At 41.9% G+C, this 25,787-nt stretch overlaps 1 protein-coding gene across 3 annotated transcripts in view; it reads right to left on the bottom strand.

The window, feature by feature from the left end:
• Positions 1-25,787, bottom strand: part of LOC126183292 (uncharacterized) — a 151,729-nt gene that overhangs the window by 118,903 nt on the left and 7,039 nt on the right. For all 3 annotated transcript variants that reach the window (XM_049925131.1, XM_049925129.1, XM_049925130.1), the window contains exon 3: positions 9,627-9,799. In XM_049925131.1, the coding sequence (XP_049781088.1) occupies positions 9,627-9,799 (173 nt within the window). The remainder of the gene's footprint in view (positions 1-9,626; positions 9,800-25,787) is intronic.

The raw sequence follows: 25,787 nt of genomic DNA on the forward strand, positions 1-25,787 counted from the left end.
TATGGAAAAATTTCTCAAGAGCTATAGAAGCAATTAAAGAACAGAACCATCAAAAACAGTTTTCAACTAAATAATACTATGAAGCTGCAGTTTAGACACAAGATGGGCGACATATGTGTTAAATTTTAAAATTAGAGAATCTATTTAAAAAAAGGTTGTGATGATTGTGAGATGTTTTATGTTGGGCAGACAGGCAGGAATTTTAATATTAGGTTTAGGCAACACACAATCCACAACATGAAACTGCATTTGGACAACACCTGACTGCACACAAGTATAGTCTAGCCATACATACTACAACATATAAGTCATACACACTGCGCTGAAGTGCTGTCTACTAAACCTTATGGAAGAATTAGCCATTTATGGAAACAGGAAACGCTACCCTACTAAACTTCTGAATTAACAAAATGAATTTACATCCAACACCCCCTTTTCATTGCATGAGCAGCTATTGCAAGTCTTGCACATCATGATGCTCTTTATCTGCCAATACGCTTTGTAACCTGGCCCTGTGGCACCCACATTGTCTTGGCTCTGATTTGATAAGCCTGCTGTGCCTACAGCTTTTATTGTGTTTTGATATGCTGCTTTCATTTCACTTCACTGTGTACTGTATACTTTGCAGACACCTGGTTAGAGCTAGTTTTTATAATGTGAACTAATGTTTTACTGTGGATCCATGTTTAAAATCTAGCTCTTTAAATAATAGCATTTTAATGTATCCTACTTTGTTTTATGCAGAATTTTTAAGATCATATTCCTAACTCCATATTATGTCACTGTAAACTGCTTTCAGTCAAAATCACCTAGTGGCCAAGATCCCTCAATTGTTTGTACTGCAGTAATAAGCACACTGTGCTGACAACACAACATTATGGGTCCTGAGTGTTGAGCATTTTATCAAGTTTATAATCTACATGATGATGCCAATTATGGTCATATATTTTAATTGCTTACTCTGTTAGCTTCTTGAAGACTGGTATGTTTGTTAGATTCCCAGACTTTTGTTAGATTCCCAGACTATGTGAATCACGATACAACTTTTAATGTTTACAACCTATTATTACGTACTTTTTCATAAACATGCACATTCTCTTCTTTAGATCAATCTGAAGATGGTCACTGTGGCTGAAACTGGTAATTGAATAAACCAATATTTCAAAACAGAGAATATTTTGAAAAAAAGTGTTGCGTTACTTACTGAAAGCCCCTTCTAGATGGTGGAAGAAGAGAGGAACAATGATGGAATTGTGAAACCACACAGGGTACCTGGATGTGTAAGATGTTGTCCACAGTTGTTTTTCTCCATACCAATATGTGAATTACTCCTTTTGAAACAATGGAATCCAAAACCAGTGTATGTTCAGAACTAAGAATTTGCAGTGAAATAGCTACACTGATTGATAGCAACGTCAAGAACCCTGCTGCGATGGAGACAGCAGAACTAGCACCACTGCTGTGTAGACAATGCTATTTGTAACCACATGTAACATTGGCCATGAGACTGTCTCATAATGGTGTGTGTGTGTGTGTGTGTGTGTGTGTGTGTGTGTGTGTGTGTGTGTGCGCGCGCGCGCATGGGGGGGGGGGGAGGGAGGGTGTTTCATTATCTATGTTTGATGAATGACTTAAATTAGTATCTGAGACATATAAAAAATAGAGGCACAATACCACAGAACTTTCTTTCTCTTAAATTCTACAGAGCATTCTCCTAGATGGAGCGTTTTTAACAAAGCTGTTTTTTAAGATTATGCACTTCACATTTTGTTTCTTTCTCAAGACTATAACAACATTCTATCTCAACATGAGTAACTCCAGGTACATCACTGTTCTCAAACTGAAACGTTTCGAGTTCCAGATTAGGATCCTCAACATAACATAAAAATTGCAGGGGCCTTTGGATGATTTTCAAATAAAAATAGAACAATAAATACAGTAATAGTGTTGGTAGCTGGCTATGTTTGGATAGATGGTAGGCAGTGCCAGAAAAACAGTCTACAAACATTTAATACTCTTTATTAGTGTATCCTGCCACTGCCCAGTACAGAATGCCACAACTTGGCCAAGGAATTCTGCTGTCTCAGGTGTTGTTTATTCCTAGGATTACTGATGGAGTGTAGCATCAGGTGACAGCTGCCTTCGTGACACAACCTCCTCCGCCAGCGGTGCTACTTTGTTGTCAGCAGCCTCAGCAAGGGCCCTCGTGTTGTGGCAGCATGTTCCTCACCTCCCCACTGTGTCAGGAGGTGACTGACCAGTGACTTAGTTGGCAGTGACCCCCGACACCAGTGCTGGTGGTTGTAGCTGCTGCCCTGGGCCAGCGTTGGTCCGCTGCAGCAGCAATGCCATGATCAAACAGCTTAGGGCAGGTTGCCCAGACGTACATGTGAACTGCGGTCCTAGATCAGCATTCCATATGGTGGTCAGGTGACACAGCCCATGGTAGTAGAACTGTGGTACTGACAGAAGTGATTTTAGTACAAATAGCTTGAGTATATATACTCATCTGTACTCTGCATGTTTGGCCTGTGCTACGCCTTTTGGCACATCCATTAAACACTTACAGCAGCTGCCAGTATGGTAAAGCTTCTCACACCTTACTGCTTGACTACTGCTGTACTATTTCCACAGAGTATCACGCAGGGCCATCTCACAACACTTCAATGGTTACATTATATTTCATAAAGCACAACATCTGTGTTCGCCTGTGGCTGGTGCTTCTGTCATCCTCTTCTCTCTTTCTAAATTAGTTCATTTATGACCAAATACGACTGGCACACTTCATTACCCTCTCCCACAGCAAGATCCAGCCCCTGGGATCTCCTGAAAACAATCTTCCATTTGTACGCTCTAAAGCAACAAGTTCTCTGGTAGCTGGCCTATATGGATCTATTTTGCTTTCAGCTCAGTTTTAGTCTAACCACTATTATTTTCTTATGTGCTACTTATCCTAATCTCCAACAGTTTCTTCTTGGCCTCCTCAGGCCCATCCTCACTCAGCTTAACCTGCATTTACAATTTCCTCTGTTGCCTCCTATGATCTAGGAATCCAGTCCATCGGCATTTAAACAGTAGTTGGTTCTGTCCATCATTTCACTTCTTGTACATGAAAATAAAGACTACGCATTACACTGTAAGTGTCACTCTGGCACTTGGTATGACAATAATGAACGTGGTCCCCTTTTGGTACTAGTCATGTCATTGTATGACTCTACAGGCTCCATAAGCATCTCCACAAAGATTCATCCTAAGTGCTTGTTAATAAGTTTATGTATGGAATGAATTAACTCTGGTCACTAAGTCTGATTTAGGATAGTCAAATTCATGTCTGATAGCACTTCTACAGGCTCCTCTGGCAATACAGCTGAGGCTGAGAAATGCTCAGTTTTGTGTCATTCCTGAGATTGTGGTAAGTAGTCAGAGTGTAGGTTCCACAACTTCACATGAGATCCCATTTATCACTAATCAACTCCTGTTCCTCTCTATCCTTTCTGCTGCACTACTCAAGGAACTGGCTATTGCTATTATTTTATCATAAATGCAGTATAACTAGTATGTCTCAACCCACTGGCAGTGCAACTCACTCCTGGGTACTTCTTTCATACAATCTTTCCCTCTTTTTCTGTCCCAACAATAATTTCATTGCACACACGTTCTGGCCTTCCCTCACAATGCTGTTTGGACACACTGTGATCTTCCCCCATAGCACATCTGCAACTCTGCTTCTTTTATTTCTGCATACCTGCTTTTATTCTCCGAAATTAACGACAACTGCTGCATCTTTACATGGACAAACTTCTTCAGCAGTCCCCATTTGATTGGATACACATCAAACAAGAGCAAAGGGATTTCTATTACCCTTTCCTCCCCCTCAAAACACTGCTGCAATCCATTTTGCTTGGACTACAACAATATATTACACTTATACAAAAGCAACCGTACACCTTCTCTTATCCTCTAAGTCTTAACACACAAGAGCCCCTCGCCTCTGCTCATTCGCATCTACCCGCTCGTCTTCCACATCTTCCTTTTCCTTCCTTCTTTTTCCCAGTTACAAACTGAAATAAGCTTTGGACTCCCCTGAAAACGTTTCAGTCATGCCATATGTAAAATCATCATCCTTATAGATCATTGGATCTCGATGTTTACTGGTGACACAATTTCTACAACCTCATACCCCATAATGAATTTTTTCATCATTCCTTTCAGAGTAAAAGGAGGCCAACATGGCCCACTGCAGCACTCTTGCACACAAAACTACAATTTCTTACAAAACTGTTTATAACTGTCATCCATCCTCTGTACTGCTTGCCACTCCATAAGTTCGTTACCTTCTTTCTGTGACACCATCACTTTTTTACTTTATTCATCCTCATTTCCACAATTTTCCCCGGATCTGTATCATAATATATCTCACTCAACTGTATAGCCATTGCATCAGTCTACTAGATGGATGCTTCAAACGCAGCAACCATTTCAACACTAGATGATCTGTTATGACTCTATACTTCCTCCCACAGATATAACACAAAGTAAGGGATTCCATGAATAAGATTAAATATTTCTTTTTCTGTTCTGGAGTAATTCTTTTCCACTGTATTCATATGTATCAATGCGTAGGCTACTGTATGTTCCACACACTCAACTTCTTGAGTCAACACACAACCAAGTGCACCGTTGGACACATCACATGACAGAATAAACTCCTTGAAATTAGGAAACACCAAAATTTGCAACTCCAAGAAATGATTGCAGTTCCTTCACCAATTCAGGCATAGGAAATTCATGCACGGCCTTCACTAACCTCGGGTCTATCTTACCCCATCTTTACTAATTATGTGACCAAGATACACCACCTCTTCTAACACAAAATCGCATTTCAATGTCAAATTAGTGGCCCTAAATCTCAAGAATGCCTCCCTTAAGCACTGTCTGTGTTGCTCTATGTCACTCACAAATTTCATCCTGCTACAACACACACTGACACTCTTTTATATCTCTTAGGACCCCATCCAACAATCTCTGAAGCATGACAGGTGTGTTTTTTAATCCAAAATGCTTCCTCCTGAACTGATGATGTCCCCATAGTGAAGAAAATGCTGTCTTGGGCCAGTCTTCCAGAACCACTTCTAGAAACATATTTCTACTGACTGCAATGGTCGACATCCCCAATCCACATACTCTATAGTGTGGTGGGTTCCACTGTTGCTGTTTCACCGCATCTCTACTGGCAATGACAAATGTCAACACCGACTCAAAGGAAGGCCTCGGCGCTTGTTGGTGACGTCACGTCAGCTAGGCATGGCGAACGCCAGGTCTGTTGCAGGCAGAAACACCTGGGCGTGCTTATCACTATAAATCTCTTATTTTTGGACAAAATGTTTGCTATTGTTTTGGATTCTGCAGTTTTATTTAGATGAAAGATTTTCTTACTATCGTAAAGCTACAAATGAAGATCATAGTTCTGTATTACTGAATCCTGTCGAAACAAACGTAGATCAATATGAGCAGATGCTTTGCCCCATTGCAAGCTTCGGAAATTTTACATTCAACTAACTATTTTTACTTGATCCATTTTGTTATCGAAACTTACCCCAACCCCGTTACAATGAACTCGTTTCTTTTATTTATTTATTTATTTATTTTTGTTTGACATCGTCACTGGAAATGTGAACTAACTTACATGTGTAAATGTCCAACTGTTGCCAGTCATTAGATTACATTCGTTTTCAACGAAATGAATTCTAAAAAGGAAGCAAAATAGCTTCATATATCGAAAATACTGCTGAGCTTAAACTTTTTTAAACATGCACATTAGAGAAGATAAATATTCCCCTTTTGCAACTGAAAGGAGAAGCTTTATAAGATAAAAAATTTTATTTGATAAAACAAGTATCTCTCTTTTGCCTCTTCCTCTGTCCCCCACACCATCCCCAAACGTGTACAATCGCAAGATATTTAATTAACATTCAGTGCTCTTCACCCCATGGTCAACCAAGATACCTAAAGAAGAGCACCAATATGTTCACAGTTTTTTGTAAAAGCAACCCAGTACAAACGTAACTTCCTCAGATTTACAAATAAGGTAAAGAAGCACGAATTCATTTGCTGCTGGACCATGAAGTTGTTGTTGTATGTCAATCCTTAAAACAGAGTACACTATTTTTTAAGAAGTGTAATGAATTGCACAATTAATTGATTGCAGAAATCTCTCAGAACAATGTGTGTTGGTCAACTACCGCCAATAGTTTCACATTTTCCTGTGTCAGAGAGGGAGACACCACCATTATGAGTATGCCTGCAATAGACCTGGCGTTCACTGTGCCTAGCTGACGTGACGTCATGAACAAGCGCCGAGGCCTTCCTTTGAGTCGGTGTTGCAAATGTGCCCTGTGTCTCACAAAATCCTGCAATTCTTCTCCCCCACTAACCCTTCCATTGCACACTCCATCTCTGTATATGCCTTCACAGCATTTAATTTTACTGTGAACACCCATATATGGACTTTGGGTTCCATGTAGCATTTAACATCTGTTTTTTCCCTGATCCACTACCACTGAAACTACTGCTATTGTTATATTGACACCTGCCTTTACTTCCGTTGTTTTGTAGCTGGTGACATTGCCTCCACACATCCTGTACGCCCTTATATTAGCTAAAAATACTCCACACCTGCCTTCTAATCTGGTCAACAATCAGTTTCCTTGCATTCTACTGCTAATCCAACGGCTACACGCAAATAAACCAGAATTCCTGTTTGCACTGTTTTTGACAACTCTGAAGGTAAACCCCTTAAAAATGCACCAAGCACCCTTTGCTCAGCCTCCTGTAATATTACTCCAACCACTACTCCATCCTCCTCAACTCTTACGTACAAGGTCTGTTCAAAAAATTCTGGAACTTGGTACGTCACTTGCTGGATCGAGCAAAGCACTGTCTGCAAATTTTCTTTTATCTCATCTATCATTGCAAATCTTCATCATTTCAATGGGGTTTTCAGTTTTGGAAATAAAAAGAAATCCACAGGGGCCAGCCAGGTCTGGAGAGTATGGAGGTTGAGGCAGCACAGTGACTTCATTTTCTGTGAAATAGTCATGCACCTACAGGGATGAATGTGAGGGTGCATTATTGTGATGAAAGAGCCATGAATTGTCTTGTCACATTTCAGGCTGTTTTCTTCTTGCGTTTTCTTGTAGGCATCGTAACACGTCCCAATAGTACCACTGATTAACAGTTTGTCCCAACTATCAGCATGTCTTTGACATTTGATCTGACCTGGTGAGCTGTTTTGGATCTTGAAGAACCTTTCTCGATCCACTGTGAACATTGAATCTTGGCTTCAACATCATAACATTAGGCCCACGTCTCATCACCGGTTATGATTCTCCTAAGGTACACCTTGCTCTCATTTGTGCACCGCAAAAGCTCTTCACAGATTGTGAGGTGACGGGCTCTCTCCTTGTGACCTGTGGGATGAACTTGGCAGCAATGCAATGCAGTCAGAGGTGCTGTGTCAGGATTTCATGACATGATCCAACTGAAATGTTAATATTACCTTCTTCTGCAATCTCTTGGACAGTCAGTCTTTGATCGGTAGCCACCTTTTTGTTCATATCCTTGACATGAGCATCATTGGTGGACACTGAAAAGCGTCCTGAATGGGGTCACCTTTTACTTCTGTCCTGCCATTTTTAAACCATGTGCACCATTCGTAACATTAAGTACGGCTTAAGCACTCATCATTGTAGGCTTCTTGCATCATTTGGTGTCTTTTTGTAAAGCTTTTCTTGAGTTTCTAACAAAATTTAATGCAGACACATTGCTCCTCTAAGTCTGCCATGTTAAAACTCACAAACTGTGCGACATGACATTCTACTCAATCAAACATGGAACAATAACTAACACACCTACAACAATGAAACTTCTGGCAGTTACACATAACACACAGGTATGTGCAGGGATGCCAATTGTATTTTGCTCCAACACACCACTGGCACAAAATTACGATTAAAAGCACCACATCAGTCCAACCTTTCTCCATCTCTGCCAAATTCTTAAGAACACCAACAAATGCTTGCTCATGCTTGGTCGATTTAGCAGAGAAAGGCACAACTAGACATGCAACTGACAGATCTACACCTCACTGTGCTGATTGAGCTTCCAACAGACCATACCTCTCTATATTAACTGCTGTTAATTGTGCTAACTTTTCCAACAACGTATGCACTGGCTTTGTCAGTGAGACTCCTTGCGTCCCTGATGGTGCCATATCAATACCTGTATCTTTACTCATTTTGTAAAACCAATCAATTATAAATACAACAGAACAAAGCATAACAACTTAATTCTTACATTTAATCATTAACCATTTTCATTTCTGTCTTTATCTAGCCATGTGCCCGTAACGTTTGCATATGAAATGTAACACTGCTACTGACTGTACATAGTGCTGAATAATACAGCAGGAAACTGCACTGCTTACATTTGACAGGTACTAACAAATCCTGTTCACCATTACCTCTAAAGCGTGGTACATCCACAAATACCTCACTTCTAACCAAACTAACTCCCAACGTAGCATGGTAGTCAAGCTCTCTCCATGACAAATACACTCTCCACAATACACAATCAAATCTCTTGACTCACAACATAGGCTGTAGGTTTGGACGTCATGCTGAAAAGACAACGCAGTGCTCTGACACCACATATACAGGTGATGGCAGCTGGATATGGTGGAATGGACGCATCTTGCTGCACCCCAGTACAGGTCGGCGGAGACTTGGATGATGAATTCTGCTACCTTTGGTCTTATTGAAGCCCAGGATTGCTGATGGAGTATGGCATCACGACAAAATCTCCTCTGCCAGTGGTAATAGTTCATGCTCAGTAGCCCCTGCAAGGTCCCTTGAGTGGCAGTGGTGTGTTCCTTGCCTCATCTCCAAACAGTGTCTGAACATGGCTGACGTGATGTAGTGGGCAGTGGCCCACTGCCCACCTGCTGGTGGTCGCAGCTGCTACTCTGCAAATGCATTGGCTCCAGGACTGAACAGCTCCAGGGAGGGCTCATCCAGCGTATATGCAAATTGTGGTCCTCAATCAGCATCCTTTACAGTGGCCATGCGATACAGCCCCATGGTGTGAGAACTGTGGTACTGACAGAAGTTAGTACAAATGGTTTGTGTATACATACTTTTCTGTGCTGCACATGTTTGGCCTGTGCTACACCTTTTGGCACATACTTTAAGCCACCAGTGTATAAAGGCTTGTGACACCTTGCTACTTGAGTACTGCAGCAATAACTATTTAACACAGTGCCAGACAGGCCCCTCACGACACTGCAATGACTACATTTTATTTCATGAAGAACAACACCCATGCTTGCCTGTGACTGACACTGCTGCAGTCCTCTTTCTAACTTTGCACTTTTACGACCGAACATGGTTTATGCACTACAATACATTAGAATTTCCACTGCAACACACAAAACCGTGTAAGGATTGTGAATCCTATCACAATGGATTAAAGCATTTTCTCACATCTGCATCTGCCTCAACAAACAATACTCACACATTCAATCAGCTGCATGGCACACACAAATTTATTAAAATACCTGTCAAACAAACCTCTTTTTTAAGCTTTGATGTTTTTCTAATTTTTGTGGATGAGGTTTCCTTCCGTGACGAACGCATCAACTCATCTTCTTTTGTTCTCTCTTTCAGTTCCACAGTCATTTCCTGTATGCTGCCTAGTCCCTCTGGTCTCTGAATCTCTGATCCTCTCTTATTATTAGGCTCCTCTGAAAAGAAACAAATTAAGTTACTAAATAATGAAAGTCCAGGAGGGAATAACAACAATGTGTACAGGATAGACTGCTATTTACGACACAGAGGTGGTCTTGGGTCACAGATAGGCACAATGGAAAAGAGCACTAGAAATACCCAGATTTCAGACACACACACACACACACACACACACACACACACAGTAATCTCCAGGTGCTGAGGCATGACTGTTACTGCATCAGAGGTGAGTAGCAATGTAGGCTGGAATGGGTGGTGAAGGTAAAGAAGAGGCATGGGGCATGGGTGGCAGGAAAGAGGTGGGGAATATGCTAATGCTGACTGTGATGGGACTGTCCAAGGGCACGGTGGGGAACAGGACAGAGTTGCTAGGTTTACAATGTCAGTGTTGGAAGGCTGTGCTGGCTGTGGGGAGGGATGTAAAGTGTGTAGTACTGGAGTGAGAGCATGGAAAGGGATAGACAAGTGGGGGACAGGCACTAACATATGTTGAGGCCAGGGAGGTTACAGGAATTATTGGTATGTTGCAGGGAGATTTCCCTTCTGTGCAATTCAGATAAGCTGGTGCTCTTGGGAAGAATCCAGATTGTACAAGCTGTGAAGCAGACGTTGAACTGAAGCAGATTGTGCAGACAAAGCTTGTTAGTTGTGCCCGTATAGAATGTGGCATAGTGGGTGCAGCTGAATTGGTAGATCACACGGCTATTTTCACAGAAGGCTCTGCCTTTGATGAGGTAGGAGCTTCCTGTAACAGGACTGTAGAAAGTGGTAGTAGGAGAATGAAGGGGATAGATCTTGCATCTAGGTCTATTGCAGGTGTATGAGCCATGAGACAAGGGCTGGAAGCAGGAGTGGAGTACACACGGACAAGGATACTGGGTAGGTTGGACAAGTGGCAGAATATTATGGTGGGAGGAGTGGGGCAAATAGTGGGAAAGATATTTCTCATTTCAGGGTAAAATGAGAGGTACTCTAAACCTTGGCAGAGAATATTATTCAGGTTCTAGATTTCCAGGTGATACCAAGTCACAAGAGAGGTGCTCCTTTGTGGTGGCATGACAATGGGTATGTGGCAGATGGTAGGTGACTGGGGAAACAAGGCACGGGAGATCGGTTTCTGGACAAGATCAGGATGGTAATTTTGGTTTATGAGGGCCTCACCTCAGTGAGACTCTTGATATATTTTGAGACGGGCAGCTTGTCACAACAGATATGACGCCTACAGGTAGCTATCCTGTATGGAAGGGCCTTCTTGGTGTGAAATGGGTGACAGCTGCCGAAGTGGAGGTACTGTTGGTTGTTGGTATGTTTGATGTGGATGGAGGTATTGATGTAGCCATCCTTGAAATGGAGCTGACATTGAGGAAAGTGGCTTGTTGGGATTAGGATGAACAGATGAAGCAAATGAGGGAGAAGCTATTGAGATTCTGGTGGAATTTGGATAAGCTGTCCTTACCTTAATTTCAGACAATGAAGATGCCATCAATGAATCTCAGTACGGTGAGGGGTTTGGAATTCTGGATGGTTAGAAAGGACCAGTAAACCCCTTATTCTTTAAAGAATTGAACTCTTAGACTCCCATATATAGAACAGCTTTAAATGTCTGATTACTTGACAAATGAGTTAATGTATTAGATATTCGCCTTTAAGCATGTAAGTCAGAAAAGGTTTAGCAAAAGTTTGAAATTATGCATAAATTTAGTTGGAAGTCACTATGTACTTTCATTATGAAACAATGGATTAACTGGATTAATATGGTACCTGGAAACTTGTGCTCCACTTGAGGCGAAAGCTAGTTCTTCACACATCACAATGTTTATGACATATTATCTCCTGAATTGTGTCATACAACAGAGTCAGTAGTAAAGAACTGATAAATTAAAACGTCATGTCTCATGGTCTACTTCATGAATGGTGAGAGTTTAGTAAGTGATAGACTTTTTCCTTTCATCATTTGGTGTGTGTGCTTGAGTGTGGGGAGGGGGGGGGGGAGCTGTTATACTGTAGAGTAGAGGGAGGTGGCATTGGCAGTGACAAGTAGGTGCCAGGTGGTCAAAAAACAATAACTGTGGAGAGTTCGTAGGGAAAATGGTTTATGTCTTTTACATAGGAGGGTAGGTTACAGGCAAGGTGGGGGAGAGAGGGGGGGGGGGCAGGGAGACTCGGGGGAGAGATCTGGGATGGACCTAAAGATTTAAAGAGAGGCTGGAGATCCTACTGGATTTCTGGAATAGAGGAATAGTCATGGTGGCAGGGTTTCCAGGTGGATGTATCTGATAGCTGGCAGGGTCCCTCCACCAGATAACCCCTATGGTTCAAAACCACAGTGATGGTGCCTTTGTTATTAGGGAGGATTATAAGGTCTGGATCAGTATTTAGATGGTGGATCATGGTTCTTTCTGTGGATGTGAGATTGGTTTTCATGTTGAGAGATTTGGGGAATGATGGTGAGACAAAGTTCAAGGTTAGAAAATTCTGGGAAATTAACATGGGCAATGTCGGCAAGTTGGGGGCAATGGGGGTGGGATCATTGTTAGATGGAGGACTAAATGGAGTCAAGAAGGATTCAGTATTGGTTTTGGATTGAGACTGAATTATGGGGTTAGTGGCACTGTGGGCACCAGAAGGACTTCTACAAGCTCAGCATAAATGAATTTGGGAATGGGTAAAAAGGTAAGACCTTTGGAAAGGGCTGAAACTGCAGTGGGCCTGAGGCTTTTGGAGGACAGGTGCCTGCCTGTGTTGCAGGTCTGTTTAGGCTCTGGGTTCGGTAGTGTGGGAAGGGAGTTTCTGAGGGTCTGGTAAATGTAATACACCTGCGATCAGGATTTGGGAGTTAACCTGCAAGCAGGGTTTGGGGGTTAAGAGAGGATGTGGGGGAGGTTTGATGGGGGATCTTGTAGAGGTGGTGGCTAGTGATACTCCAAGGCGGGAGTTTGAAATGAATGAATTGGACACTTTTATGGTGGTGTCATAACTGCTGCACTAATTCCTGGAGGGCAAGGGTTTTAATATGGGAGCTGGAATGTGGGAATTTGGGATTGTAGAGCAGAATTTTATGGATGGGTAATGGGTAGTGCAAGGTGGTTTGTGTCTGATTTACGAGGGCAGTTCAATAAGTAATGCAACACATTTTTTTTCTCGGCCAATTTTGGTTGAAAAAACCGGAAATTTCTTGTGGAATATTTTCAAACATTCCCGCTTCGTCTCGTATAGTTTCATTGACTTCCGACAGGTGGCAGCGCTGTACGGAGCTGTTAAAATGGCGTCTGTAACGGATGTGCGTTGCAAACAACGGGCAGTGATCGAGTTTCTTTTGGCGGAAAACCAGGGCATCTCAGATATTCATAGGCGCTTGCAGAATGTCTACGGTGATCTGGCAGTGGACAAAAGCACGGTGAGTCATTGGGCAAAGCGTGTGTCATCATCGCCGCAAGGTCAAGCAAGACTGTCTGATCTCCCGCGTGCGGGCCGGCCGTGCACTCCTGACTCCTGCAATGGCGGAGCGTGCGAACACACTCGTTCGAGATGATCGACGGATCACCATCAAACAACTCAGTGCTCAACTTGACATTTCTGTTGGTAGCGCTGTCACAATTGTTCACCAGTTGGGATATTCAAAGGTTTGTTCCCGCTGGGTCCCTCGTTGTCTAACCGAACACCATAAAGAGCAAAGGAGAACCATCTGTGCGGAATTGCTTGCTCGTCATGTGGCTGAGGGTGACAATTTCTTGTCAAAGATTGTTACAGGCGATGAAACATGGGTTCATCACTTTGAACCTGAAACAAAACGGCAATCAATGGAGTGGCACCACACCCACTCCCCTACCAAGAAAAAGTTTAAAGCCATACCCTCAGCCGGTAAAGTCATGGTTACAGTCTTCTGGGACGCTGAAGGGGTTATTCTGTTCGATGTCCTTCCCCATGGTCAAACGATCAACTCTGAAGTGTATTGTGCTACTCTTCAGAAATTGAAGAAACGACTTCAGCGTGTTCGTAGGCACAAAAATCTGAACGAACTTCTCCTTCTTCATGACAACGCAAGACCTCACACAAGTCTTCGCACCCGAGAGGAGCTCACAAAACTTCAGTGGACTGTTCTTCCTCATGCACCCTACAGCCCCGATCTCGCACCGTCGGATTTCCATATGTTTGACCCAATGAAGGACGCAATCCATGGGAGGCACTACGCGGATGATGAAGAAGTTATTGATGCAATACGACGTTGGCTCCGACATCGACCAGTGGAATGGTACCGTGCAGGCATACAGGCCCTCATTTCAAGGTGGCGTAAGGCCGTAGCATTGAATGGAGATTACGTTGAAAAATAGTGTTGTGTAGCTAAAAGATTGGGGAATAACCTGGTGTATTTCAATGCTGAATAAAACAACCCCTGTTTCAGAAAAAAAATGTGTTGCATTACTTATTGAACTGCCCTCGTATATGGTTTTGCAGGACTACCTTGGTGAGGACTATGGTCTGACGAAATCTGAAGAAATAAAGGTCATTTTGGAAGATGGGTTGCAGCCAGATATTGGTAATTTGATCATCGGGCCATTTGGGGGGATTCCATGAAGTAGGCAACAATGCAAGAAAAGTATGTTGGACTGTGTTCTGGCTAGGGATAGGACAACTTAACTATTTGCACAGATGGAAGGAGCAAGGATTGACAGCAGAGAATAAAAAACTCATTAAAATGTAAAATCATGTAAAAATACACCCTGAGACAACAGTGGTCATGTGTGTGTTTTCTACTTCTGTTGAAGGCCTTACACCCAAAGCTGAATGTTTCTAGCATTAATTTTAATTATGCCTTTCTGCAACTCATCGCCTCCTCTAAATTAAGTTCGTTGTATATAAAAGCCCACAAGGCCTGATTGGCATTAAAATCCCCACCAAGGAGGAAAGGAGGTGTGAGTTGCTGAAGGAGGGCAGTCGGGGCAGCAGGCGTAGGTGGCCTGCAAGATCCATGTACCAAAAACGTCCATACAGATCAACATGCAAACACCACCGGAAGCCTTCAAAGGATCAATCCAGTTCCAAAAGAAAGCACAGAACTCACGAAGAGTCGTTGAGTGAGCATCTGTAAAATGAGATTCCTGAAGAATGACACACACTGTGGAGTAAAAGGAAATAAGGGACTGAAACTCTGGAGGGTGACAGTGGTATCCATCACAATTCCATGGAATAAGTGTGAAATTGGGATCAAAGTGTCAAATGAATTGACCTAAGTTGGTCATGCTGCCAGGTCACCGTCCATCATCAACAAGCACGGGGTGACATCCATAAACAAGAGGTCAAGCTCTGGTTGCGAGGGAGGAATGTACGGCTTCACATCACACCTATAAATCACAACCTCCACCTTCTCCATGAAGGTATCCCCCTCAAATGGCACAATAAAGGTACTGGCATCAATGGCATTGACCTTATGGCTTTTCTGAACATGCTGAGCAAAATGAATAACCTGCTATTCCAGAATGGCCCTGAGATTCATCAGTTTAAAGGATGAGGACCCTATGACAAATGACACCCTGAACCATATTCAAAGAATGGTGATGAGTAATGGACACCAAAATGCCATCAAGATGGTCACAGGCATGAAGGGCTGCAGACTGTGTGGCAGAAGTAGTTTTGATTAATGGCAAACCTGACCACATCTTACTCAGAGCGTCCACTTCGCCGAATTTGTCATTGATAGTTTCCATGAAAAATAACAGCTTGGTGTCGATGAAGGTATCCCTGTCAGGCCTGCTGCAGACCATGTAGTGGGGAAAGGGTTTCACACCAAGCTGGTGAGCCTGGCACTCCTCCCAGAGGGGTAGTCAGGGAAAAGAAGGCAGCAGGGTCATAAGAAGCAGCATTAAAGGATCCATTCTGCTTCATATACAAAGTGCCCACCCTTATACCACCCACTCCAATCAGGAGCTCTACCCATGGGTGACACCCAGCCACAGCAAGGGCCGTCTGGCACAGTGGACACTGCCATGAGTTCCCCTGCTCAAAAATGACGAGCAACCACTCCTAAGAATATGCGGGGAGGTAACAGTTCAGGTATCAGAAATGTGAGCTCTCTGTTTCCAGGTGGCTCAACCAAAAGGATACATTACAAGGTCACCACACAAACTAGCTAATGTGCTGGCCACATAGTGTTAAGGGACAACAGTGTTGAGGCAAAGAGGGATAATGTGGTAAGTCTACACATCAAAGACACTACATTAGGTATCCTTGCCCAGTTGGCTCACTATGGAGACAAAATGCTGTAAGGGGCTGTAAGACCAAAAATGCTGCAAGGGGCAGCAGTGCCAATGTAAGCAAGGACACTGAGAGAGGGAAAGAAGTGAGGAAAGGGAGAGAGGGGCATGGGGAAGAGAATGCAGCCTGGGAAGGAAGATAGGGTTGCAATAGCTCGGGGAACCACATGTGCCGCACAAACTTGTGAGCCCCCTGGGGGAAATTTTGGCATCAGCTTAATACTTATTTGCTTTAATTACATTTGTTTTAATTCATGGTGGATATCGTTCTTGTGTTTGGTGTTGTGCATGTAGACCTTTAAATTGTTGTCAGACAGTAAATTCTATAAAATGAAGCATGTGAAAGAAAGGACATATTGAGAGGTACTGATACGTGTTTCCAACTTACTCTACACATTATTGTAATCACTCACTTCTGGGCAGTGTTTTTAATGAAAATAGTAATGACTCACTCAAAAAAATAAAAGTTGCATGATACACTGATCAGCCACAACATTATGATCACCTACCTAATAGCCAGTATGTCCACCTTTGGCACAGATAACAGCAGTGATGTGTCATGGCATGGAAGACTTTGGTAGGTTGCGAAAGGGAGTTGGTACCACATCTGCACAAACAAGTCGCCTAATTCCTGTAAATTTCTGAGAGGAGAGCGATGACCACTGATGCCAAGTTCAATCAAATTGCAGGTGTGTTTGGTGGGTTCATATCTGACGAGTTGGGGGGGGGGGGGGGGGGGCAGAACATCAACTGAAACTCACCACTGTGTTCCTTGAACCACTCCATCACACACTAGGCCTTGTGACATGGCGCATTATCTTGTTGAAAAATGCCATTGCTCTGGGAAACATGATCATTACGAAGGGGTGTATGTGGTCCATAACCAGTGCACAATACTCCTTGGCTGTCATGGTGCCTTGCATGAGCTTCACTGGGCCCATGGATGCCCACGTGAATGTTCCCCAGACCATAACTGAGCTGCCACCAGCTTGTCTGTTCCCCTGGAAGTCAATGGATTCATACCCTTCCATCAGCATGAAGAAAAAGGTATCAGGATTCGTCAGACCATGCAATACTCTTCCACTGCGCCAATGTCCAGTGCCAATAGTCATGCGTCCTTTTCAGTCATAGTTGCCAATGTTGTGGTGTTAACATTGGCACATGCATGGCTCACTGCCTGTGGAGGCCCAGTGCAGTGTATGTTCAGACACACTTGTACTCTGCCCAGCATTTAAGTCTGATGTCCGTTGTGTCACAGTTTGCTGCCTGTCCTGTTTTATCAGTCTGCCCAACCAATGGTACCTGACATCTGTAACGAAGGGTGGCTGCCCAACCCCACGACGCCTGGATGTGGTTTCACCTTGGTTTTGCCATGTATTGAAGACACTCACCACAGCACTCCTCGAACACCTGACAAGTCATGCAGTTTCCACAATGTTCATGCTGAGCTTCCAGGCCATCACAATCCTTCCTCAGTCAAACCCAGACACATTGCACGTCTTCCCCGTTCTACAAAGGGACAGCACACTCACTGATATTACATGCACTGTGTGTCGGACTAGCAGTCATTCCTCACAAGCTGATGCTGCTATTGCCTGGACAGGTTTATATGATAGAACAACAGTGGTCATAATGTTCTGGCTGATCAGTGTACATAACAGAGTGTGTATTAGCTAAAATATGCTCCCCTCGTGACCTTTCATAACTAATACAAGAAAGTATTCTTAAAGCAAAAGCATCTCTTGACACTGAAGTATGTGAGGTTTTCAGTCTAAGTGAAGGCACTATTTATTCTCTGTACAGCCTGCTTGTTACTGAAGGTCACTGTACATTCTACTGGGTCTTTACAACTTCAGCGAAACTAGATAATGTGGGTCTTGCTTAGGTTGGCTGAAAAGGAAATGGTGGTAACTCATTTAAACACATTGGAAAGGTGGTCACTTTTTAAGACTACACTGGAGTATTATTACGTGGTGCAAGCATCTATAACAGGTTGCCAGTTGGCAGCAGAACAGGAAATTACAAAGTACAATAAATCTTCATTAGTCACCACTCCTACAATTTATAAGAATATCTGGACTGTTGGATATAAATTTTGGTGAACACTAATGTTCATATTAAACAGGCTTTTAATTTTTCAGGTATACTGGTCTCTGACAACAATAAAGTGATATACATCTCTAGAATGAAATAATAGAAAAATCGGCATCCAAATTAGGGAACAGTGGATTTTTCACTGCACCCTTTTTTCTCCTCAAATAAATATATGAAGTAACCTAAAAATACTACAAATAACTGGGGGTCTACCTTTTCATCAGCCAGGGTCTCCTCATAGATCAGTTTTTGTGGACCCCAATCTGTGTATCATTAATGCTGCTTATGGCACTTTATCAGCCATTAATCTTTTGCTCACTTCCCCACCCCTTCTCCTTTCACTACACTTATTGCCACACGATGACCTTTGTGGTAGTGACCACTTGCTATTGACTCTGTCATGCCCTTCCCGCCTCCCGATGGCAAGCTTATCCCACTGGGCTTTCCATCAAGCTGATTGGCCTCGTTATACCTCCAGGTCTTTTTTACCCCCTCTTTGTCAATTTGTATTGATGAAGTCATCAGTGACACGTCCAATATGAGTATTTGCACCACTGGCGTTGCCGTCCCCATTTCGATTGGCTCCTTTTTCCGCTGGCTGATTCCGGTGGTGGAGCACAACCATCACTATCCATGATTGCCACTGAGCCATGCAATGCCTGAAGTAGCACCTGTCCTCTGCTGGACTTACAACCTTTAAACATATTTGCACTGTGCCAATTACTTAATTAAACAGAGCAAGCAAGACCGTTTGTCTCCTCACCAGTATGGCTGTCAGGATGGATGGTTTCAGATCGATCATCTGCTTCAATTGAAAATCACAGTTCGGCAGAGCTTTTTCTCTGCTCCACCATCTTGTTGCAATTTTCTTCAATCTCCATAAGGCGTATGACATTGCTTGGTGCAATCACATCTTAGTTACACTCCATGAATGGGCCTGCAGGGCCCTATCCCAATCTTTATTTGGCAGTTCCTGTCCCACCAGTTGTTAGCAGTTTGGGTTGGCACTGTTATCAGCTCTCCACTAATCCAGGAGAATGACATTCGAAAAGAATCCATAGTAAGTGAACTTCGGTTTGTCATAATTCTGTCTGCGGATAATTTTTGTATCTAGGCTAGTTCCCATTCAGCTGTGGAGTGACAACTCCAGTGTGCCATCTGTGGACTCTCTCACAAGATTTCAGTTATGTCCCCTTAAATTGCAAGTGGTGCATTTCTCTTGCCGTACTACCGTCAATCCTGATCTGGAGCTCTAACGTGGCAGCTGGCTGTGGTTCACCACTTCTGTACCTTGGGTCTTCTTTTAGACAATCAACTTACTTGGTTGCCCCATATCCACCTTTTCAAGAATGGCTGTTTCTGTAAACTCTGTGTCCTTCACTTCCTGGCCCACATCTCTTGCGGTGCAGATTGTTTGACATTTCTCTGCCTTTATCAGGCCTTAGTTCTGTCCCATCTGGATGTTGGTTGTCAAGTTCATGGCTCAGCTGCCCCTTCCACAGTACTCCTCTTAGACAGATCCACCATTGTGGTATCTGTTTGGCCCTCCATGCCTTTTGCAATAGCCCTGTCAGTAGGCTTCCAGTTGATGCTGGGATCCTGCCCCCTTTTGGTTTGATGGTCCCAGCTCCAGGTTTCCTGTGTCATTACTATCCACTCTTTTCCTGCTCAACTCTCCCATTGTATTCTTTTTGTGGCTTTGGTACATGACCTGCTCACTGCCTGCCCTCAGGTGGGTTTACTGGTTGGGTTCTGCCTCACTTCTTTTTGCTGCAATGTCCATCTTCCCCCTTTGTCATGATCCTCACAATCTCTCCTGAACATTCTCCCCCCTCTGTTAGTTTCTTGGCACTAGATTCTGATAGATCTCTTCTGGCGTCCGAATTCCTCAATCACTCAAATGATATTCTGTTGTTTGTTCCGCCCACTCTTCTGGGAGTTTTGGCATGCTGTTGTCTTTTACACCAATGGCTCTAAATCTGCCAGTCATGTGGGATGTACCTTTACATCTTCTTTTGGCACAGAACGTCTCTTGCCTGCCATGTGTGGGGTATTTACTGTGGAACTGATGGCTGTTCCCTGGACCTCTGCTTTATTAAACTGTCCTCCCTCAGCTGAGTTTTGTTGTGTTTGACTCAAATGGCCATCAGGCTATGGGCCATTGTTTTCCCTGTCACCCCTTTGGTCTGTGCCATTTACGACCTTCTAGTCAATCTTGACCATGCTGCTTGCTCAGTTAATCTTCTTTGGGTTCCTAGCTATGTGGGTATCCTCGGAGGCAGATTTCTGGCTTTACATCAAATTCCTTTTCATTCTGTCATGGGCAAACGCTTGAGCGGGGCCCACGCCATCTAATAAACTTTGTGTGACTAAGGGTACTCCTGCCTGCAGTGATCCTCCATCCTTTCTTGTTTTTGTATTGGCCATACCAGGTTGATCAATCAATTTGTCTTCCCATATTTACATACCTGAATTTCCTTCCAGAATTGAAGTTCCTCGGTTGGCCTTCAGCCATTCCTCTATGCCGGCCAGCTTTCCCCTTTCCTTTTTCCCTATGTTTGGTCTGGTATTTTGTCCCATTTTGTTTCGTCTTTTCTTGTGTCTTCTTTCCCTGGTGGTGTCCACCTTGTGTCATGACCATTGTATGGTGTGGGGATAAGGATGGGTCAACGGTGGAGCTGGAGCCACCTCACGCCTCTGGGGTGCCCCCTGTTCTCGCCCCTCTGCCTTCCTGTTCCGTACTCTTCCTGCCACACTGATGTTCCTTCTGCTTCTGTGTTTGCTTGTTTTACTTTCCCATTGACTGGACTGTGCTGTCAGTGTTGTTGCTCCCTTAGTCTCTGCCATCTTGGATTATGGGACCAATGATGTTGCATATAAAAGCTTGTGTGGATGGATACTGATGGGCCCATCGCAGATAGCCTTAAATTATGGCATACATATGTAAAATGTTACAAAAACTGTGTATGAAATTTTTTCTCAGCAACAGTCGTTTAACGTCAACAAGGAACAAAAATGTTTTATGCCACTATTTCATGCAGAAATTAATCAATTTATATTTGATTTTGCTGAAACTGAAGCACATCCACCCATAAATTCGCAACGAAGCTTCATAGCCGCCAATTCGGACTTCAATATATGAAAATTGTTCTGAATGCACTGAAGTGCTACATGAAACATTAATATCCATTGATGTCTATCAAAGAGTTACAGATGTGGTTACAGATAAGAGGTTTGCATAGGCCTCTACATGAAATGTAGAGGACACTAATGTGAGGACACTAACACAAGTCACAATCTGTTGTTAGTACACTTTACAGTAGTAGCCCACAGTGGATTATTCTACTTGTTAATAAATAACACGACTCGTTTCAGACCCCGAAGACACTGCTTCATGATAGGACTTAAATAACAACTAAACAAATGGTTACTGTCATCATCTCTAACATTGATAATTTACAACAATGAGCCTAAAAAATCATACAGATGGCACAGGATACATTTAATACGAATGTTTTGATTCCTGATTATCATATCACAGGGTCAAATGACGGCAATGAAGCCATCATGAAGCTTGGAAATAGGTGCAGAGAAGGAAATAGAGATGGAGATAAGACCACCAGGACAACTAAAAAGTTTACTATGAAATGGAAGAATGATCAGATACCTTACAGCCTACTGGATGGACAGAATAGCTACAGTATGAAAATAAAGATAGCTCAAATGGAGGAAAATGCATTTAGTTCTTCAACTGTACTTTCAACAACATCTAATAATTAAATAAAATTGTTAGAATGTATGAAGTTTCAGAAAGTTGCTTCCTCCATCACCAACTTATTTACCTAAGATTCCTGCTAATGTAAACAGCAAAACATGATGCAAGTACAATGAAAGAAAGAAAAAAAATGGAATCAGGCAGCTATCACAGTGAGGGAAAGACTAACTTAAAATAGAAAAAATACTGAAAAAACTGACGTGGAAAATCTTTTACTAAAGAATTTGGTAACAAACAACTGGAAGCAACAGCAGTACAAAGAAAATTGGATGAAAAAAAAAAAACTATGATGGCTAGTTGACACCCAAAAGGACATAGAAGTTGCTGTTGACCATTGGCAACTACAAAAATGGCATAAACACAGAAGACTAATATTCATAAGTTTACATCCATCGAACTAATAGAAGGAAGTAAAACTAAAAGTGCATAGAATGATAGACTGGGTTAACAATTTTTGGGAAGACAAGAATGGGAAAACTAAAGCTAACAAGTGGTTCTACATAATTGTTAAGGGGTCAAACAGTACGATAGCAAACCAGGCCTCAGCCTACAGTAACTTACTGTCCCACATGCCCCACCCAACAGATTTCACCCCCTCATCCTATCACCTCCTTCTTTTTCATATTACCTCATCCTCTTTGTTTGCCACCCTCTGTGAATGTACTTTCCTGTCCTTTCCCCTTCATTGCTCTGCATGCCCCACCAGACAGAACCCCCCCCCCCCCCCCCCCCAATACCCTGCCATCCCACTGACTCCAGATTGCTGTTCACATGACAGTCCCATTATGGTTGGAGCTGGTGGTAGTAGTGGTCACGTTTGCATGAATTGTGCTTGCTTGCTTGTGTGTGTGTGTGTGTGTGTGTGTGTGTGTGTGTGTGTGTCCTCTGCTGAAGAAGGCTTTGGCCAAGAACTAAACTATAATGTGTCTTTTTGTTATGCTTGTCTGCAACTCATGATGTCATCTTCACTTTTAATGGCAATATATCCTTTTCCTGATATTGTTAATAATAAAGAAAATGAGACAAAAGATTATATTCAGTGAAATCAAATTCGGGTAGATAATAATGAAAATAAAGATTTCCTGGATGTTACACCATATAAGTTGTATAAAGCTATTTGAGGAAGTCACCAGGAGATGGTGTTTCAATAGAGGTGATTGAAGCTGGAGGAAAAATACTACAGTATGAACCTACAAAGTTATTTACAGAATGCCTGTACATCAAGACAAAGGACTCCCCCCCCCACACACACACACATACACTTGAAGAATCTATTATACTTCCCAAGAATGGAGACAGGCACGAGATAAGAAACTGGCCCAATCAGTCTTCTCTCCAAAATATAAGCAACATTCACAAATTCAATGACGCAGGCTTCAAAATTTGATCTAGCACAATTGATTATATGATAGGTAACAACACATGATACTTTCAATTGGATTGTGAATGTATTTCATCACACGAACAATTTCATTCCTGCTATGGCCAGGTTACAACTTCATCTTGCCAGTTACTATGTACTGGCCAGCATGAATGAATCTTACAGTCTGAAGTGGAGCACTTGATGTTTCAGAACTTCTTGCCTGGGAGTGTCAAAATTTATGTATGTAACACTATAATTATTTATCTATTCCACAACATTTACATTAATTCAGAATGACAATACATTTCACACTATACCAACTGCAATAATAATGATGTATGCTCAGCAGTCTTATTCAGTGTTTAGTTTAGTTTCAAGTAACGCTTATCCAATGTATAACTACTTATAAATATTCAATTATAATAATGGTAAAAATAGCTATATTGAATGCATCATTTAATGGTATCTCACAATCAAAAGGTGTCTAATTTATTGTTCCATGCACTAATCGGCATAAAAACATACAAAAAACTTCATGACCATTTATTTTTAAGTATATTAGACAGTTTTATGTGGAAAATACTGGACTGGCAACATGCAGAATGTATCCCTAAAAGGTAAAATGGGCCATTCTGCCCATGCATTCAAGTAATTTGGAACGTCTAAAAGGCAGTATACAGAAAGTCCTAGTAACAGGACAGCAAAAACCCTATTGTCACATTCACTGATCACCATGGACATCAAAGCAGGTGAGTGGTGCCATGCAATGACACTGACACCACTGCTATGACAAATGGGCACACAAAGAAGGCAACATGAAGACACTACATAGCATTAAACCCCTACAATCTGTAAAGTCAAGCTTAATATTACTATAAGCATTTATTGCCTTGTATATTTGAACTGACTGTAAAACAAGTCAAGATTTAATTCTTGAAATGTTATGGTAATAGAAATGCAGAGTTGTTTAGCAATATACCACTCTATAAAGAATCAAACTCCACATGTAAAACAGCGTCAAATGTACGATTACTTTACAAATGAGTTGATGTGTTAAATATTTGACGTCAATCATGTAAAACTTTTATTGATGAAGATACAAAATCCTAACTGTGGTAATTTTATTAGTTATTTCAAAGAATGTTCAAATGTGTGTGAAATCTTATGGGACTTAACTGCTAAGGTCATCAGTCCCTAAGCTTACACACTACTTATCCTAAATTATCCTAAGGACAAACACACACACCCATGCTCAAGGGAGGACTTGAACCTCCGCCGGGACCAGCCACACAGTCCATGACTGCAGCGCCTTAGATTGCTCGGCTAATCCTGCGTGGGTATTAGTTTCACATTATTTATCCAAAGACTAATAAAAAAAAGTTAAAATCAAAACTGTGTGAATATTGTCTGGGCAGTTTGTACTCCATTTTAAGAAAATATAGTTTTTCATGCATGTCAATGTTTGAGATGCCATATGCCGGTACGTTCAGTGGTATAAGTGGATATACTGTCTGTAAAAAGTGTTGCGAATACTCCATACTAAAGAAAAATTAAAATGTCACTTCTGATACAGACGTTTTACTGCATAAACTGTGAAAATTTAAGTGATACATTTGTTTCTCCTTTCATCCTTTTCTCTGCGTGTGGATGGGTGGGGAATGACAGTGAGAAAAAGTTTCTGGTGTAAAGTTTGTTGGATGTGAACTGGCTAAGTGCTCTCATTCACAAATACTGGATGAATGTAATCTCAGTAATTGCCTGAAGACAATATACACTTTTTATAACTTCAATACTTGCCTTCTAGCGTTAAAATTTTAATGCAATATTATGCCTCTTAATGGGTATCTTATGTCAGCATTCGAAATTTATAAGTTCGGACAATAATTATAAGAAATATTGAAACTAAAACTTTTTGTTTCTCCTGGAAGCCATTAGAGAGGCAGCCTGCAATGGGTGCTTGTACTGTTTTAGCCATATATTAAGAAAGGTTAAGAATCAAGACATCAGTGTAAGATTCCATGTCCAGCACCAACTTTTCAAAGTAGGGGAACATATGGTTCAGTTCATGAAGGGTTCTTCTACTATCTTTCTATTTGCCTTTCCATACTTCTACTTTTAGTCTCATTGTGTTCTTGGATAAAAGTTTTTTTTCTATATCTATAAGTTATTTTCAAATAAACAGACTTTCTGTTTTTGTCAATTCTTTCATCAAAATTTTGTAATCACAATTCAGTAGGCCTATGTGTGTTAAGACAATGAAATGAATAAATGAAACGAATTCACCTTGTATGCAATATAATAATGAAGAAAACAAAACAAAAATCTATCTGTAGCAGCTTAACTATGGCACTACATATTAAAAGAATGACACAGTAACAAAAATAACAGGCAGACAGGATGGTTGGACAGTACTAACCCTTCAGCAGGCGAAATTCCAGTACTATCAATAAGAGCAAAAATGTTAAAAACATTAATTATAGCTTTGGAACTGTTAGAGGTAT

The sequence above is a fragment of the Schistocerca cancellata genome, chromosome 4, assembly GCF_023864275.1.
Source record: "Schistocerca cancellata isolate TAMUIC-IGC-003103 chromosome 4, iqSchCanc2.1, whole genome shotgun sequence".
Taxonomy (NCBI): Eukaryota; Metazoa; Arthropoda; class Insecta; order Orthoptera; family Acrididae; genus Schistocerca; species Schistocerca cancellata.